The following is a 19,409-nucleotide window of genomic DNA, read 5'->3' as shown; positions in this document are numbered from 1 at the left end:
AAACATTTTAATTTTAAGTCCATTTTTGGCCAGGGGACAGTGCTGGGGAAAAGCCCAGACTTTATTCATGCTAAACAGTTCTACTTCTGAGCTGCATCACCAGCCCTGAGCAATCAGTCTGAATGTCCAAAAGCAAACTCAATAGCTAGACATGTTGAATTGACTGTAAACTAATACTTTTTCATGCCTATTCATGGGCTAGGAAATTGAAAAGCAACTTATTTTCTTTTAAAACATGATTTATTTTTAAAAAGGCACACATTCATTGACAAATGAATCCAAATAGAATAGTAACAAGAGAAAAGAGGTCTGCCCCTCACAAGTGATGGCTACTGTTTGCGCGTTTTCCAATCAGCTCTATGCGGCACACACTTGGGTAACACTGTGACTATGAATCCCATGTCACCTCTCATCGGCGAGGTCTTCAAAGCCGCAGTGTACCAGAATGTGGACACAAGCTGGGGGAATTGGTGGGCCAGCACCAGCATTCCTCTTTCCTTGACTTTATTTTTTGCACTTTCAAGAGAAGTATGAAAATAGGAGAGGAAAATGGGGCGTGATTATTTATATTTCTGCTTTGCCAAACCACTGAGACAGGCTTTCCCAAGAGAAAACTCAAGATTAAAATTAAGCATTTTGTTGAGGCAACTTCCAAATATACGGTGCTTTAAAGGGAACTGCATGAGAATCAGCATTTCCCAGAGGGCATCCCATGAGCAAGTATTCTGTGGTCAAGACAGTGTGGAAAATACAGGCAAAGTGATGCAGGTTCCTTCTCGAAAGGACCCCAGCATGCTTGCTGCATCTCCTGGGCAGGGAGAAGTGGCCGATGAAGTTCCCTTCCACTACGGGACCCTTTCTCACAGAGAGGTCCTTAACCGGAGGTCTCTAAAAAATCTGGGAAATGCTTATTTGACTCTGCGGTTTATGTATATGAATAGAGCACTTTTCTGGTTATAAAAATAACAATCATTTTTAAAAACTTGGTAAATGGTTAAAAGTATGGCAAACAAAGTTAAAACTCCTCTTAATTGAACCGTTAGAGAAAACCAGTATTCAGGTGTATTTTGGCATATTTTTGCCACATCATTACCTCTGTGTGTGTCTGTAAAATATGCTTATATTTCTTAAGCTGGGCCTGGGGAAGCAGTGTGAACATTCCCACTTTCCCTTCATCCAGCCATCCCTAATTTTAACACATCCCTAATTTTAATCTAAGACTTCCTCTTTTTATAACTAAGTGGCTTTCTGACTCTGCATCTAAAAAAAAAGTGAAACTTTGAATTTTCCATGTGACACAGCACGCCTCACCTTTTCCTTCATAGGTTACTACAACAACAGCACGAAGGTGGCTGTGAAGACCCTGAAGCCAGGCACAATGTCTGTGCAAGCCTTCCTCGAGGAAGCCAATCTTATGAAGACGCTGCAGCACGACAAGCTAGTGAGACTGTATGCGGTGGTCACCAAGGAAGAACCTATCTACATCATCACCGAGTACATGGCCAAGGGTGGGTACCCCAGCGCCTGCCTGCCTGCCTTTCTCTGTCTGTCTGTCTGTCTGTCTGTCTGTCTGTCTGTCTGTCTTTCAAGGTGCTTGGGATTGTGCCACAGGCCTGACACTTGCTAGGCAAGCACTCTGCCACTAAATTATATTTCCAAACTTTAAAAGTTTAAAGGTTTCAGATTCAAAGGATCTTTAAGAGGTTTCAGACTCAAAAACCAAACATTTTTAATTTTTCAATAACATATTTGCTATTGAAAAACTAAAAAAATGAGAAAACAAAACATTTTTTATAAATCTACTCATGAGAATGTAACCCATGTTCTAAAATTGATATATAATTCTTGTATTTTCTCTCCATCTGCTTGCATATGCCTGTTAGCTCCAAGAATAGTACCACGTACCTGAGATCCTACTAAATGAAATATTTGTCGAGTAAATGAATATATATTTCACAGGAAAACATTTTTGTTATGTGCTTAAAAGGTGCATACTCAGAATGATATAACCAGCTCATTTGTTCTTCAGCATTATCAAAATGCTCAGGATTATGGTGAATATGGGAGCTTAGGACATGGCTCAGTGGTAGAGTGATTGGCTAGAATTCAAGAACAAGTTAATGTATCTACAACACGTGGCAGTTAAATTCATATGGAATCATAGAACATCTAAAGAAGAGGTTCCAAACAAAAGTCTCCCATTGTTACACCTTCAGGTAAAAGGCTCTGATCACCATCCTTCTTTTGCTCACTTGCATCCAGTTTTGCAGAGATACTAATAAACTTTTAAATAATTTGAAAAAAAAGGAAAATATCTTCAGAAATGAGAAGTGAGTGGAAACAAGCAACACGAACATTTCAAAATTAATAATCACTCATCCATAATGAAGATTATACTTTACATAGCCAAAGAGGTTAGAAAGATAAACTCTTTTAGGCTCGTTAAACATTTAGGCTCTTTAAAATTAAAACATTTAGGCTCTTTAAAATTAAAAAAAAAAAAAAAAACATGTAGGAATAGCAGCTCCTCAGAGTCCTTCCAAAAAGACCTTCTAAAAACAAAACCAACAAATCTAACCTGTATACCTTGGGTTACTAGATTCCAGAAACTAGGCTCAGGGCCAGATGCTTTGTGGTTCAGTAAATGTTGCTGAATTAATTAACACTATCTTTAACCATAAATATAGCAATGGTGTTTTCTTCATAACAATACATAACATTTGGAGCGCTCTGCCTCTTAGATTGCTCTCTATACCTTCCACAGGTGATCTCTTCAGCACCCAAGGACTAAGTACTATTGTTCTGTGTCATAGATGGCATAGTATAACATTTATTGAACACTTACTGTCTGCAAAACACAGTGTCATGTGCTTTTAATCCATCCCTGATTACATCCACACCAGGACTCCAGCAGAGCTACCAGGCCCACTCCTGTTACGGACACTTACTAAAGTCAGTGACTCCACCAAGGCTGCTTAGAAGATTGGGGCTTAAATTCCAGGGAAGTAGCAGGTCCTGTTCTAGAGATGAGTCCCAGGAAGTGGGAGACTTTGCCTATCAGCCTACCATGATTTAGGTCAGTCTGACCCTGTCCGGGCACAGTTGGTTCCTCAGATACTGCTGAAGGGCACCTATGACATGCACAGAATTCTGTGCCTTTTCCTGGAGGCATTGGGAATGAGCCTCGCCTGGCGTCTGCAAGAGGCTCCCTCTGTGAGGACTTGCTTCCATTCGTCCTGTTACAGAGGCCCTCACTGAAGAACCGGCTCTGGGAAGCTCATTTTGGCAGCAGGTACTTTGACATGTATTATTCCTACATGCACTGGGAGAACAGTGTTGTCCACCAGCACCCTTCCTCAGCTGGAGCGCATGCCATACTCAGCATCAGACCAAAGGTGAAAGCCTGGAAGGAGCTGAGTTTGACCAATCTCAGGAAAAGACCGTCTAGAACTGCAGGCCAGGGGTTTTGTAGGGTCTTCCCCCAGCAGTTGTGATATTTGAATTTTGTTTGGATTTCTTTCTTGTGTGCTGGAGCCGCGCTTACTTGCCCTTCCTGTGTCAACAGGCAGTTTGCTGGACTTCCTCAAGAGTGACGAAGGAGGCAAAGTGCTGCTCCCAAAGCTCATTGACTTTTCTGCCCAGGTAAGAGATTAAACAGCCCAGGCTGCATGCAAATTTGCAGCAACCTCCCTGCTTCAAATTCAGGATGCAGTTACCATTTCGAGGAAAAAGTTTCCTTTGAGTGTTTCCAAATGTGGCTATGAGGAAAAAGTTCTTCTAAATTATTACACTTCCTTGGAGACAAGCACAGATGTTTCACACAGAATGTGTATGAGTGTGTGTGTGTGTGTGTGTGTGTGTGTGTGTATGCGCGTAAATGTGTGTCCAGATTTGACATGGTGTCATCTTTTGTAACACAGGGAAGCCTCTTCATGCTAGTACTATTTCCTCACCAGTCACAGAAACAGTGTGGCTGAATTGGTCCCTTTGCTCAGCATTTTAGAAAACCATTCCCACGCCGTGTGACTGCAGCAACTTTTAAAGCATGCCAATAATTGTGTTTAAGCTGTGATTCTAAAGGGCAGATACTATTAAGATCTCAGCATCCTCCAAAAAAGGAAATACATTCCTTTTCCTGTCTTTCTCCTTCTCATTCTTTCTTGTTCCATGTGTCACTAGCATTCTGAAAAATACCTATTATAATATTGCTAGTACTAACCTAGGGGTTGCTCATTCGTTTATTTTGGAATCATGCATTTCCTGAGACCCATGTCAGCACAGAGACACATTACCTAGAACACGGCCATGTGCCCAGCATATCAAGGAAGAGTACGTATGAATGATGCCAGCTACTGACTTTTAATAGTTTCATTGTGTCTATTAGTCATGATTAGTCACCTGCTGATTTTGTTCCTCCGTGGTGGCCATGGGTGGTTATGCGAGGAAGGCTGTGCACCGTATGACCCATAGTAAGCGCACAAAAGCCTTACAAGACCTTCTAGGAAAAGGTTGCCTATTTCTTCCCACAAACGTTCTTCCAGTTGGGAAACTGCTAAAGGCTTTCCTGAGAAGCCAAGATCAAAGGAGTAAGTGGGTACACAAGTAAAGTGCTTCTAGTAAAATGGGATCAGAATACTCTGCTTAGGCGGAAATGGAGAGTAACATCTCCTGAGCAGAATTTGTGTCCTAGCCTTGTCACCTTCAGAATGTCCTTTGCTTTTTTAGTTTACTTGGCCATACAACAGGAATGGTATTTCCTACTTCAAGGAGATAGTGGAGGTCAGAGCAAAGGCGCGATCATGGACCTATGCCCTTCAGAGCCTACTGGTGAAAGCCAAAACCCCACTATCCCAGAGATAAGTGAACCAGGAAGTCACCCACTCACCCCGCCCTCACGTGCCAGGACCTGGTGGGCTTCCCAGCTTCCTCATCTGAGTAGAAACGCAAATGTGAACCGGAGAAGCAAAACTGCTGACGTGAAGTGGAGGGGAAGGAAAAGGACCGAGCAGGCATGGTGACCTCAGACACCCTGTGCTGGCCCTGAGCGCTCCATGGGACTCCAGAGGTTGAAGGCTGTTGTTCTGTAATATAGGGAAGGGTAACGTGGCCAGTGCAGCTCAGATCTTGGGTAGATAGCAGGACGAAAAGGAGAGACAGCAGAAGTCGTAAACTTGTGTTGACTTGACACAGATAAATGAGGCCCTCTGCTGGGGTGGTGGTTTGGGTGTCTCCTATTTAGATAAGAGCCTTGAAGAATGTAGTAAAAGTTCATAGCACTGAACAAGGATGTGGACACACAGCCTGGAGGTCTGCATGGTGAGTGCTGTTCCAGCCTATCAGAGGGCCTAATCTGTGCCCACAGCCCTACGGGGTACACTAGACACGCATCAGGGTGTGTATTATGTCTGGAGAATGACCTCCTTTTGTCACGGAGTATTTTGTATTTATCTAGCTTATCTCATAAAGTATTATCTTGTCGTAGTCAAAAGTTGTCAGGCCCGAGTCAAAGCGTCTGTGATCATGTTCTAATTTAACTTTGTACTTGCTATTATTACAAATGATAGTTTTTTCTGACTTACAAATGAAGAAGGGGAGGGGAGTTCTTTCCTAAATCTCTGTGGCTCACAAGCAAGATGATCACAAAGCCGGACGCTGGCCATGACCTCAGAGTGGATTCCAGGCAGCTAAAGTGAGCTCTGCTGTGATGGCCTGGGCCTGCTCCATGGCAGGGTGGGCTGAGCACAGTTAACCCCCGTCTCTGTGCTGACCCACTGACCACATCCAGCTCACGCTGGATGAGCTTTTGGGTGTCTTTCAGTGAGGGCAGTGGCTGTGGGTGAACTGGTGAAATGTCTGAGTAAGTGAACAGAGGGCTGAGTGCCAGTGGGAGAACTACAGGTGAGCGCCCCTGAGGAAGCCTGGAGTGGGGGTCAGACCCAGGACCCGGCAGAGCCAACACACTCTCTTCTGCTGGGCTGCACTTCCAGCTGAAGGTTTGCTCCTTCACTCTCCCGCCCCAAGACCCCAGACCAAGGTCTTTGGACCGTTCCTTCCCCAGGGCACTGGGCATCAGGTGAGCAGGGAAAACGCAGCTTATTAATTATTTTTAACCTAAGAAATGTTGCTTCTTTAAAAACAAAAGGACCAAACTTAACCTTTTCAGATATAAACCTTTGTTCAAGATATAAACCTCAGTCGGACTTTCCTGATCTTTTTTGCTTTTTTTTTTTTTTTTTCTTCTTTTTCTTTTTTTATCAGTACTGGGGATTGAACTCACGACTGCCTGCTTGCACGGCAGGCGTTAATGCCTCTGAGCTAAATCCCCAGCTCCCTGATCTTCTTTCAATGTGGAGCTGATGAGACTCTGCCTCCATCTGTTGCCCCACCATGAAATAATTTGTATCACTTGCTTGTGACTTTTCTTATTAAAGTACGGACAACTGATGGGAAGGGGTCTCTCCCCTCGGAGCAAGGAGAGGGGCCGGCCTGTGTACCTTAACTGCAGTCTGAAACACATGCTCCCCCATATCTGGTTCTATCAGCCATACCTGGCACCTCACCACCGTGTGGTAATGCCCACTTGGTCTCCTTCATGCCCAGCATGCCTCATTTTTCACATACCTCTCTGAGATTCTCCCCCTGTACCAAGGAAGCCACCTTTCCTTTTCCATGATGTGCTTCAGATTAATTTTGTCACTTTCCCATAGTGAATGACATGAGAGCAGTAAAAATTATTTATTTGCTGGCCTAACCTAATAGCTGGTTCCCAGATACTGAGATAAGGCAAGCTTCCTAGACCTTTGCTGCACCTTACTATGTAGGGTGAAAGTCAGGGATAAAGCAGCAGAAGAATTACATGAGTCCAGTCGGTGTTTGAGCTCTGACTAAACAGTTAGTAGGATGTAAAATATATTGCTGCTAGCTCTCCTCTCTAAACATTGCCAATAGTCAAGAGTTATGTTCACTAAAGGTATTATTAAACTTAGCAGGTTTTCACAGCAAAGAATAGTTGTTGGAGTCAAATTAATTCAGCTTACTTAATCACAGGGGACAGGGTTAGGGACAGAGTTGGGACTTTTCCCACTGTGTGTGTGCCCTCTTCTGTCCTGTCCCCATGGCCTACTTCCTCATACTCTGTCTACTTTCCCCACCATCCCTTCTCCAGACACACCAACAGGAAGTGACTGGGCGCACATGGTGGCTGCCCCGCTCACGTGACAGCTGATTGCTTCACTTCCGGTTGCAGGTCAAATTTCACAAGGCTTCTCAGAGCCTAAGTACAGTCTACTCTCTCTCACCATCCCTCAGCCCACAAGTCTCTCTTTCTAGTCAATAGAGATGAAGAAATTCTGACCACAGCAGATTTACTCACTGAGTTTCTCCTTATACCAGATGAAGCAACTGTGTACTTCCAGTGCTGACATAGAAAAGTAAGTGATCTCCTTTGCCAAGGAAGTCTGACATTTCAGTGCAGTGGGGTCAGTAGAATTTCCCCCAGCTTTTACCCAGATGAGAAAAGAATGGAATCATACAGTGGGGAAACTGAGAGGAAAATTATGTGCAAAATGTATAGTGGTACCATAGAGGTTAAATAAATCATCTTGTCTTTCAAATCAAATAAAACAAAACATTTATTGCTCTTTGGTGGAGAAATTACCAAAAATGAAGTGGACAATTATTCATGACAAAAATGTCATTGTTATAAATGATGGCAACAAATCACATTGATGTTAGCTCCTTTTAGTTGATAAAGCACTTCCATCTCCATCATCTAATCTGAGCCCTTGAATGCATTCATATTGTTATATATTTTGTAGAAAAATAACTGAACTTGGAGTTGTCCGGGGTTACTAAACGCACAGGCAGAATTATTTTTTTGGTTTTTTTTTTTTTTTTTTTTTTTTTTTTTGTCTTTTTCCTTTTTATCGGTACTGGGGATTGAACTCACGACTGCCTGCTTGCAAGGCAGGTGCTTATGCCACTGAGCTAAACCTCCAGCCCTCATGGGCAGAATTATTGCTACTGGATCCTGGCTCTTCCATATCCTGCTGGCACCCTGACCAGCATTCAAGTTGTTCTTGTGATCATTTTGTACCCAGCACTATAGCGATAAGACATATTTCCCCTATCAGTGTGTTTCCTATCACAGTTAATGATTTCTGTAGCTTCTCCTGCCCCCAAATCTTTATGGCCAAACATAGATCTTGCTGTCTTGTACTGATTATGCTGAGGATATATTTTGCCCCAATATTAAACAATAAGTCCCGTTTTAAGCTGGACATTAGTAAGATGAGGACAGGAAGAAACTGCAGACTATTTTATAGGAAGGCCTTTTACCATCAGAGCTTTTTTTCTTTTAGCAAACTCATTATACAGATTTGGAACCCTTTGTCATAAGGCCAGTTGAGGACCTACCAGTCTGATGGTGGCAAATCAGGAAGGAAGAGCCTCAAGGAGGGTATTGCGGGGACATTTCCAAAGTACTGGCCAATACTATCAGATGAGGTTCTTCTCATTCTGTCTGTTAAGATCCTAAGAGGAAGGTTAGAGGTAGTTAGAGGTGGGTTTTCTTGCTCAAGTTTGTTCTTTGATATTACCCCACCACCGCTGCTGCCATAATACCCTAATTCAGCAACTACTTTCTTTTCAAAACCTTTATAAATGTTGACCCTTGACTAGTGTCATTACATTTTGTTTTCCTAAAATGGGAGAGTAGCACTGGGGTAGTGAATCCATCTCAGAGGCAAGTGGAAACTTCCAGTTACTGACTTGGCTCATCCTTCTGCCAGGAGAACACATCCCCTCCCGGCTCTCTGTGTCACCTCTCTACACAGGGACGCTAATTCCTGCCTCTCTTGAGGCCCCTGCTCTTCTGTATGCACAAGAGCCTTCTCAGAAGGAGTAAAGGTCAGTCTGAAAGTGAGAATTAATTAATTCCATAAAATCATCTGAGCTAGACACTGCTCTAGATAAGGGGCCACATGGTGACCAGGACACCATGGCCCCTCGGTGTTGTGAGTAAAGAGCTGTTGCTCAAAAACCAGAGTATCTTCCAGTCATTTGCCAAAGCCACAACACAAAGGGAAAGAGGAGAGGAACCTGCTATGTATTCTCTAGGTCTTTTGGAAAACATAGGGTTGGTCCTGTTGTCACATACATGAGAATCTACGGAAAGGGTAATGCTGTAGACATCGAGGGATGGGTACTGTGAAAAAAGGACCGGCACACAAATGTCACCATGGCAACAGAGGAAGAGTCTACAGTGTTACCCAGCATGCTTTTGGCATTATTGTAAACAAGCAAGGGAAGGGCAAGACAATTAATGTTCACCTTACACACTCAAAGAGTGGTAATAGCTTCCTGAAACCTATCAAGGAAAATGATCAGAAAAAGAAAGAAGCCAAAGACAAAGGTACCTGGGTTCAACCAAAGCACCAGCTCACCCCACCCAGAGAAGCGTATTTTGTGACACCAACAGGAAGGAGCCTGAGTTGTTGGAACTACTCCCTGGGAATTCATGGCATAAGCTGGGCATGGAGCTCTGCCATCTGGCACCTACTTGGCAGCTAAGTGTTCTAGACCCTACTTAAGAATAAAAAAATCATCCTGATCGTTTTCTTAATTGAACAGATGTGTTCATTTAGAAATATTTAGAGCAGATTTTTATTCTACCTAGTTAACTGTGTCAGTCTTTACTCTTTGGTGTTTTTCTTGCTGAAAAATATTGCTGAGGTATTGTGGAGGTGTGTGCTCAAATGACAAATATTTATGAAATATTTATATTGGCTTGACTACATCATCATGGGGAAGAGATGTATTAAAATAAATGAAAGTCACTTCAGTTAAATAGAAGTCTGTTTCAGTTAAAAAACAAAACCAAATAAAACAAAAACAAGTAAATATAGCTTCCCAGTGTACAGCTCTGGGGTTACCTCTTTCTACAGAATAGTGATGTAACTTTGTAAATGGAACAGCAGAGGATGCTCACATTGGGTGAAGCTCTGAGCTGAGAGGGTGAGGAAGCCTGTTGCAAGGCTCTGGCGTCCCGTCTGGAAGGTGACAGGCACCTGTTTCTCTCAGTCACAACTCTAATATTCCGTGATGAAGAAATCACAACTAAGAAACTATCTACACAATCATCACTCACGAGTTATAGTTAGTGATTCAGATGACACTAATAGAAGATATTGTTACTTCTCTAACAGAAGAGACATAAAGGTACTGCATTAACATAGTATTGTAATGTCCGGTACATAAATATTCTTTTTAAGTTAAAAAATTTCAATTGACACATAATAATCATATACCTGTATGGAATACAGTGTGATATTTTTACACATTTTTACAAAATGTAATGATCAGACCAAGATAATTAGCACTTTTATCTTCTTGGACACTTCGCATTTCTTTGTGTCTGGAACATTCAAAATCATTTCTCCTCTCCAATTTTATAAAACACAGTAAATTATTCTTAAGCATAGTCACCCTACTATGTTATAGGGCTCTAAAGTATATTCTACCCATCTAAATATAATTATGTATTCAATTCTATTTATTTTTGTAATAGTTTTATGTCTGTGACTTAAAACGTGAAAATTCACAAATTGGACAAATGAAAATAGTTAATATCAGAATTGCAAAACTAAATCATTTGCAGTTTCCTTCTGAAAAAAACTGAAAAAATAGACATTTAAAAATAGTATAAAACAGGATTTTTTTTTGGTGAGTGGAGGTGGTGATGTTTAGAACATTTAAGCACAGGTGTCACCACTAACTATAAGAAGGCAAATAAGGCCGAAGAATTTGTTCTTGTTTTAATTTCGATTGGAAAACCTTCTACCACCAATAAGAAGCTTTGATCGAACAGAGGAAGGGGAAGTGGCACACAGTCTGTGTGTCGGATTTGCCCCTTCCCTTGATACTAGTTTCTCCAAAGGTGGCAATTTGTACTGAGCAGTCACAAACAGTGTCCTCTTTGGTTACTGTAATGGCACCCTGTGAAAGTACAATTAAATGGAAGTGGCTTAGGAGGGGGCAGAGGTCACTGCCAGCTGCTCACATTAAACCCAGAGACCGCAGCACTCTGAATGGAGCAGAGGGTCAGTTCCAGCAAACCCGTGTCAGAGGCCCTTGAAATTCATATTTACACACACACACTCACTGTGTTTCCCATAGAAATTGGTCCTTTTGACTCTTGGGATACCACAGGGCTCTCTGCCTTTTGTACTCCTAAGTTTTTGTGTGATTGCTTGCTTTTGCTTTGTTTTTAAAATCTGAGACCAGGAAAGAAGAGCTGGTAAGCAAGAGTATGTTTCAATCAAGAGCTTGCCTGTAAAGACAGTGCTGAAAAAGACAGGAGTCATTGTAAACATTTCAGTTCAGAGTTAGATCTTCAGTGATAGATCCTCAACAACACCTGCCCTGAAGTACCTTGGCCACGTACTGAAACCTGACAGAGTCACCCTGTGTTTGGAATAACTAAAACTGTCAACCACAAAGTCACACAAAGGTGCAAGACACGCCATGGGAGGCTGCCTGGTGGGGCCTGGTCTTCACCCTGGGATTGACTGAGCCGTTCAGTGAGATGGTGAGACCTGGGCTTTAAAGATTCCTCCAGCACTGCACACAGAAATGATTAGGAGGTGTGTGGCCTGGCTGTGGTTTGAGTGAGTCTCCAAGTGCACTGGTAGCTTGGTCCTCGGTGCATTGGTGTTGGGAGGTGGGAATGCTTTAAATCGGGCCTCATGGGAAGTGATGAGACTGGGCCCCCCCCCCACACCCATGTATCTTCTCTCTGTTGGCTTCCATGATGTGATGTGACCACGGGGACCCTAGTCAGAGCTGGATTCCGCTGTTCAAACTTTCAGCCTCGGGCTGTGGTTTAAGGTGAACCTCTTTTCTTTCTAAGTACTCAGCCTCTGGGTATTTCATTGTGGTCACTCAGAATTGACCAATACAGGAGAAAACTAAGAGTCCAAGAACAGGGAGAGAAGGTGGGGCTGAGGGAAACTCATGCTTTTACTGCAGGTGTGTAGAAGTGGAACATGAAGGAGGGCACTGAGGTGCTGGGCTGGTCGCTGAGCAGCTGGCCTCTTGAGCACCGTGGTGGTGGGGGTCAGCTGGTGAGATCATTTTTATTCTGCTGGGTTTGCAATTGCATGGGTATCAATAGAAGTGTCCTAGGTTTCAGATGCTTTGCTGTGGGATCCAGGATTTGGCAAGGAAACACACACTGCATGTGCTGAGAGATGTGGGAGGCAGGGTTGTGCATACTCTTCAAATGTGTTTGATGAGAACCCCAAGAAAATGTGGGAAGGAGCCAAGCATGGTCCTGGGCAGAACCAGAAACAGGGCTAAGAGGTTGGGCACACCAGGAGCACAGCATACTTGCGGTAGGACCGCAGAGCAGGCTACACAGAGTTCAGAACAAAGAGACTTCCACTGTACTGGGGGCAAGGACAGCTTAGGAGGAGGCCATACCAGTAGTGGTGAACCCCTGGCACGTGTGCTGCAGATGGCTGTTTGTTATCACTTCGAGGTCTGAAAAGCTCACCGTCACCGAGTCACACCCTTTTCAGTGTAGGAATCCGAGGGGGCTCGGCAGTTTCCCCTCTCGGGTCCTTGTCTCCCTGTCCTGTTCTTGGTCTCCACAGCCTCTGAGCCAGCCTCCCTGCCTCTGCCTCTCCATTTCCCCTCTCCTGACTTTTCTGCTTCCTCTTCCTTTTGGCCCCTTCCAACCCCTCCTTGCCTCCCATTCTTCCAAATAAACTTGATATCTACTTATACTTAAAGAGAACTTACTTTTTTATAGTCCTTTTTTTTTAAAAGTAGACTTGTTTTCTTTTTTTCCCCCCTAGGAAAGAAAAATAGAAATGAAGTTATGTAAAGAATGGCTTTAAATTATTCATCTTTTTAAAAATAAGGTTGTGTACTTTGCTTTAGAGGAAAGCTTTCTTCCTCATACTCAGGACATGCACTTCAAGACACGGGTGTATGTAGCTGTGTAAATACTGGGGTTTTGGAAATACAATCGGAAGACTGTTTTGAAATTGAGTCGCTGAAAGTAGCCCTTCCCCCAACTTAAGAACAGTACGCTTGAATGTTTCTCCTGAGGTCAGGTGGTACCCAGAATGCATTTTCTCTGGTTTCCTTCAGGTCAGGTTTGAAGGCCTCCTCCCGCGGGGGACTTTGCCTTAATTCTGCATTGCCTGCTGGGAATTTATTTCCTGGCTCCCCTCCTATTACTGAAACACCTCACCTGCCTCAGAAGCTGCTTCAAATTTTGCCCAGGGTGCTGAGGGATATCAGAATGGCCACAAGGCTCCCAGAGGAGCCATTCAGGTGCAGAAGATGTCAGCGAAGCCCCTGGGATAGATGGCACCACCCAGCCGCAGCCCAGCCCCGTTCACACATAGCTCCCTGCCTTCTTCGGCTCTGCAGCCACCAGCTCCCTCTTGTCTTAGTTCCCCGCTTGAGCCCGCTGCCTGGAAGCCGGCTCCTGCTAACCACCTCTCCTGCCTGAGGAAGCCTTTCCTGACTTCTAAGCCAGACAAAATGTCCTGCCCACACTGTCCTCACGTCTGTCCATTTCTTCCTTGCATGTACCATGACTTGAAATTTTTAAGTTAATTCTGTTTACCTTTGGTCTTTAGCTCTGATCGCCATGCCTTATATTTAGGGTCCTCACTGCTTGTACTGAGGGCTGCCTAGATCAGTTTGAAACTGAATTCTTGCTTCGCTGCTGCATTCCGTCCTGAACAAGCAACCAGAAGAATGTGTGTCATTCTAAAGGTCTCTGAGTCACTCTTCAGGTGTGAATAAAGCACTTTCTTCTTCTGCTTCCTGTAACTGTGGGTTTATTTTCCTACCCAACACTGACCTTATTGGTTGAAGAAAAAGAGAGAGGAGAAGAAAGAAATAGAACATGAATATCTGGGCCAGTAAGAAAAGACAAAGAAGTACTTTGTTCCACATTCTTCATGGTATAAAAAACGCAGGAGGAAAGAGAAATTAGAAATGAAGAATCTGACACTGAAGCCCGTGCAGATGGATTTAATTTGGAGGAGAAAAAAGCACAGCTAAACGGGTTTGCTCTCCCTTTGCATTATGCAAAGCCTTTTGTGGCCTTTGTCTTGGTACTGAGCAGAACCTCACTCTGGGCAAAGTCTAGATCCCCAGTTCCTTCAGCATCTGGAACAAAATTTCCTGGCCCGTGTTCTAATTACAGAATCAACTTCTTTCATGGGTACTGAGTAAGGTGTTATAAATGTGTGCTAGTTTTGTCAAGACCAAGGGTGCTTTTTGAGCTGAGACATCCTTGACACATTACAAGAAATTATACCACGTGATATTCTGCTACTTCCAGACCTTCTACCCCATTCCCAGGACCACCCCCAGCCCTCAGGTCCAGGCGGTCAGTTGACCTCGCCTCACTGCAGTTGTCCTCAGAGCTTTGGGCTTGCTGGCCCACTGCAGCCCACCCCATCGCTGCTCAGAGCGACTTATACCTTCAAACACAAGCTTTTCCTTCTTGATTTCTTTTTCTCCAGGACTCTGTCCTCTCTCCCAGAGAGCCACTTCATGGTATGGCTAAGACCTCTACGTCGTCTAATGTTTCCATCACCTCCCTTCTGTGCTGCTCACCCTCCGGTCCAGCTCAGCAACTTTAGTCCTGCCCCAGCTCTTCCACGGCATCCTACTCTCCCTGCCCCTGCCTTTACCTACCTCATGTTCCCTTCTTCCCTGCCCTTTCCATACTCCTTTGTGTCCTCTGTCTTCATCCCAGCCACGTGCAAACCCAGCTTCTCACCTCTTTGTCCAAGTCCACACAGCATTTTAAGACTGCTCTGGTGTTATCACCACAGACCACAATGTGACCCCCAAAGTGTTCCTTCTCTCCACATCTGTGTGCAGACCCCTGCCCTTCACAGTAAAAGGCTTTGTAGGACTACCTCACCATTTCCAGTTGCTCCCCTCCTGCTCCCTGTTGGATCAGCCACCACCCAGCCACCCTCTATCATGACAAGTCTTCATTGACCCCTGGGACCGAAGTCCAGGGGCTTTGGTCAGGCCCTGCTGAGACAGCCTGCAGCTGGGTTTGCTGCAGTTGGTCGCTCAGCTTCCTGACATGTTTCCTTCACTTCATTCCTGCAGCCCCATTCCCAGCTCTTCCCCCGCTCACTGGCCATTTCCCCAAGTTTGAACATAGTGATGTCCTAGGCCTGGTCTTCCAACCTCCTTTCTCTGTGCTTACTTCTCCAGTGATTTTGTTGAAAGTAATACCTTAGTTTCTTAGGGCTGACACAGGGCTTCAAGTCATGGGAATTTGTCCTCTCATAGTTTTCAAAGCACAAGTCTCAAATAAACCATCACCATGGCTGTGTTCCTGCCACAATTCTAGGGAAAAAAAGTCTTCTGTACCCCTCTTCTGGCTCCGTCTATGACATTCTCAAGTTCGCAGCAGCCCCTCTCTAATATCTGTGGCCATCCTTGTGTGGACACCTCTTCTTCCTGTCTCAAACCTCTCTCTTTACCGAGACAACAGTCATGGGGGCCCACCCTAAATCCAAGATACAGTTTCATCTCAAGATCCCAATTAATTAAATCTGCAAGAACACTATTTCAAATAAAGGCACCTGGTTCAGGTGGTCGTAATTTGAGGAGGACACTGTTGATCTAGTGTAACTGTCTGCACTCTGACCACTCCAGAGTCAGCGTGTCCAGCTCCTGCTGCTCCCCTGAGTTAGCTGCATGCTCAGCTTCTCCACGTGGGTGTGTGGCAGGCAGGTAAAGCTCACTAGGCCCAGGTGAGCATTTGTTCCTTCTCCAAAACCTGTGCTATCCATAGGTTTCCCCCGCCCCGCTTCTCTTGATGGCACCACTGTCCTTAGAGTTGCCTGGTCTTAAATATTTAATTTTTCTTGATTCTCTTAGAGTGGATTCCTATTCCTAACTGGTCCCCAGACAGCTCTGACCCAAGTCCAGCAAGCAACCTCTCTCTGGATGAACTACCTAGCGACTGCCTAGCTGGTCTTAGGTCTTAACTCTTGCCTTCCTCCAAACCCATCATAGCACAGCGAGCAGGGCCTGACTGTGCCACGTGTTCTGTCAGTGCCTTCCTCCTCTGGGTCTGCTGGTCATTCTTTGCCTCACTCTGGATGTGGACTGAAGCCCTACAATGGGAATTTGCCTACAGTTGCAATGTCCGCAACCTCTTTTCATAAATCTATTTGGGGGAGAGGGCTGTATTGGGGATTTAACCCAGGGCCTCCCTTTTGCTAAGAGCTCTATCACTGGCTGTACCCCAGGTTTTCATAAATCCCTCTTTTCTTATTTTCATGAAAATCTATGCTTCAGGGTTTCACATAATTTCTTATCATAAGACTCATCTTAAGATTGTGTTTAAATCCTATAGATTCGTGGGTCTGGTGATCAATATCTAAAAAATAAGCCCAGGAAAAGCCAACATGTCTCATGGGCTTGGATGAGTTAGGGAAACACTGCTAAAGAGCCCATGAGCAGTTTTGGAGGTCAGAGCTCTTACAAAAGCATGAGTTGCTTTCTTCACTGTAAAGCAGGAGCCACTGGGAGGGACTGCACAGAAGTCACTGCTGTAAGTCGGTAAAGCACAGCAATTGTCTGCTAAGTCCCTGGGCATGGAGGAATGTGGCCTGGTGAGCTGTGGCTTCTTCTTCAGCCTCCACCCCACTTCTTCGCTTCTTCATTCCCTTCGTTTTAGGGGAAGAGAAATAACAGGAATCACCGAGGAGGGGAAACTTCACAGGCTTTATCTATAAACAACCCCTTATTTTGAAAACTCACTTCAAAGGGGTTGAAATATAAATAAAGAGGATTGCAGATCTGCTTCCTGTATACTTGGAATTGATTAGCTCTTATTATGGACTCTTTAATTTGTCACAGGACAAACAAATTGGGGACTGTTTTCAGAGCCCAGGTGCTAACTTTGAATAGGAATTCCTTTCTGCCTAAACAAAATTGCAAGTTTCGAGGTATTTTTGTTCTAGTTGAAATGTAGTACATGTGTGGACTATATATTCTCCTTGCTTCTTAGCTGTCTGCATGGTGAGTATTTATTTGTTGATTTCTTGTTTGTCTGTGTTCCTCCATGAGGCATTAAACTTTAACAAGCAAGTCCTATGGTGAGGTGACTGCTTCTGTGGAACAGTCTGGGGCTCATGGCAGCCAGGCAGGACTGTGGCAGAGGGATGAGTGGAGGGATGGTGCGTGGCAGACCCTGAAACAGTGGAGGAGCATCCCTCGGAAGTGCACTGACCTTCAGTGCTTTAACGCCAAGAGTGCACTAGGTTGTAGCACAGTGGTGGAACATGTGCTTCACATAAGCAAGGCTCTGGTTTCAATTCCCAGCACCAAATAATAATAATGATAGTAATAATAATAACAAATGAGAGGATCCTAGTGAAACTGTAAATGACATAAGAACTCTGGATTACACTTCAAACTGTTTTCTGTTAACTTGGCATTGATAGGATTATATGAACGTGAGTACATAGCTATCCTGGGAGTTCTTCACATTATGTATAATGAGCATCCATGCTTTAAGAAATTCTTGGAAAATATAAATTTGTGTCAAATCTCAGGGTTTTTTTGTTTTTTTTTTGTTTTTTTTTTTTTTGGTCTTTTTCGTTTTTACCGGTACCAGGAATCAAACTCACGACTGCCTGCTTCCTAGGCAGGCACTTAAGCCGCTGAGCTAAATCCCCAGCCCCTTAAATCTCAGTTTTTAAAATACTTTTTTCCTAGAAATCAGTATATTTATTATGGAATTGTTGAGAAATAGTGCTTAACATTCTATGATTCCCAAGGCATCTGTTACAGACATTTTTGTGTTCTTATATTTTTTTCTTTATTTTCCTAAGAATTTCTTAGGTATTAACATTGATAATGGATTTCAAAAGCAAAAAAATCAAACTATTGTAGTTTTCAAACTGAAAACCTGTACTCTGACTCCTCAGGCTGAGTTTTAGTAATCCTAATGTATCTTCCCAGAATCCAGCATAAATCATGGTTTCATTTTCCCCACAGATGGAATTGTACAATATATACTATAAATTTATAGTTTACTATACCTTGGACATCTTTTCATATCACTATAGTATAATTTTTCTCTGTCTTTTATTGGTATTCTTGGTATTCTCTTGTATAGCTGTCTTACGATTTATTTATCCATTCTCTTCCTTACTGATGGACGTTTATGTTGTTTTCTGGGTTTGTTTTTATTATAACGAACAATACACAGTGATGATTCTTCTAGATGTGTGTTGGCATGCTTTCACAGATATGTTTCAGGTAGGTTCCCTATTTAAGATTTACTGTACCAAACGTATGTATTTTAAATTCTGACAGTTTTCCCCAGTCTTTCAAAAACTGAGTATTTTTTCCTTCACCCTCATGCCAAAACTAGGTGTTGTTATTTTTCTCTAATCCAATTCATTAAGTCAGATTTCTTATTGCATCATTGTGATTTATCTTTTCTTTTAATATGGGTCAGACCAGGTATCTTTTTCTCCACTTCTTTGTTGCTTGCAGTGAATTTTTCTGGGAACACTGTGTAAGGCCTTTCTATGTCTTTTCTATTTGTTATTTGCCATCTACCCCTTGTTATTATGTTTAATTAGACTTATATGTGTATTTCTATGCATTTGACATTTTTAACTCAATATTATATTTTTTATTTTTATAAAAATTCTATTAATATGTATATACTTATTACTATGTAATAGTCTATTCCTTTGAGTACAACATAATTTCCTTAGAATTCCCCTGGAGACGAACATTTAGATCATCTCCAGGTCTTCCTGATAGGAATAACCATGTAGAACATTTCTTTGCGTATTTCACTGAATTTCCTTACTGCAGCTACCCAGCAGCCAGATAACAAATCAGAGTGTGGATGTCTGGAAATGTCTTGACATTTGCAGCTGCTTCTGTGGAGCCACTCTGGCATTTGAGTTTAGAGGCTTGTTTCTCACTCCAAAATGTTTTGAGCTACCTGCTGGCTCAGCTCACTTTCACGTCAGCGACAGTTATGATTCAGCTGGTTGCACATGCCAGCCCTGCTGAAGCAGGAGCTTCAGGGGAAAGGCTTTTCTCTTGGTCGCCCCTCACTAGAGTAAGCTGAAAACTTCTTGCTACCTTCTTCTCTTCTCTTCTCTTGTCCACAACAGCCAAAAGGTGGATGCAACCAAGGAGCTATATATAGGTGGATGAGGGGCTGGGGACTTAGCTCAGTGGCATAAACACCTGCCTGGCAAGCGTGAGGTCCTGAGTTCGAGCCCTGGTATCAATATATAGATGGATAAATACAATTTGGTGTAGAAATATAATAGAATATTATTCAGTCATAAAAAGAAAGGCAATTCTGATACCAA

The 19,409-nt window shown here is 43.3% G+C and overlaps 1 protein-coding gene across 3 annotated transcripts in view; it reads left to right on the top strand.

Annotated features, from left to right (window-relative positions):
- The window catches only part of Lyn (LYN proto-oncogene, Src family tyrosine kinase), a 112,179-nt gene that overhangs the window by 71,884 nt on the left and 20,886 nt on the right, over nt 1-19,409 (top strand). For all 3 annotated transcript variants that reach the window (XM_063258485.1, XM_063258484.1, XM_063258486.1), the window contains 2 exons: nt 1,326-1,508; nt 3,566-3,642. In XM_063258485.1, the coding sequence (XP_063114555.1) occupies nt 1,326-1,508; nt 3,566-3,642 (260 nt within the window). The remainder of the gene's footprint in view (nt 1-1,325; nt 1,509-3,565; nt 3,643-19,409) is intronic.

Source organism: Cavia porcellus, unplaced genomic scaffold (assembly GCF_034190915.1).
Source record: "Cavia porcellus strain 051 isolate PalLab524CR breed Dunkin Hartley unplaced genomic scaffold, mCavPor4.1 scaffold_11, whole genome shotgun sequence".
Taxonomy (NCBI): domain Eukaryota; kingdom Metazoa; phylum Chordata; class Mammalia; order Rodentia; family Caviidae; genus Cavia; species Cavia porcellus.
The sequence above is the reverse complement of the archived record's forward strand: the minus strand, read 5'-3'. Positions and strand labels throughout refer to the sequence as shown.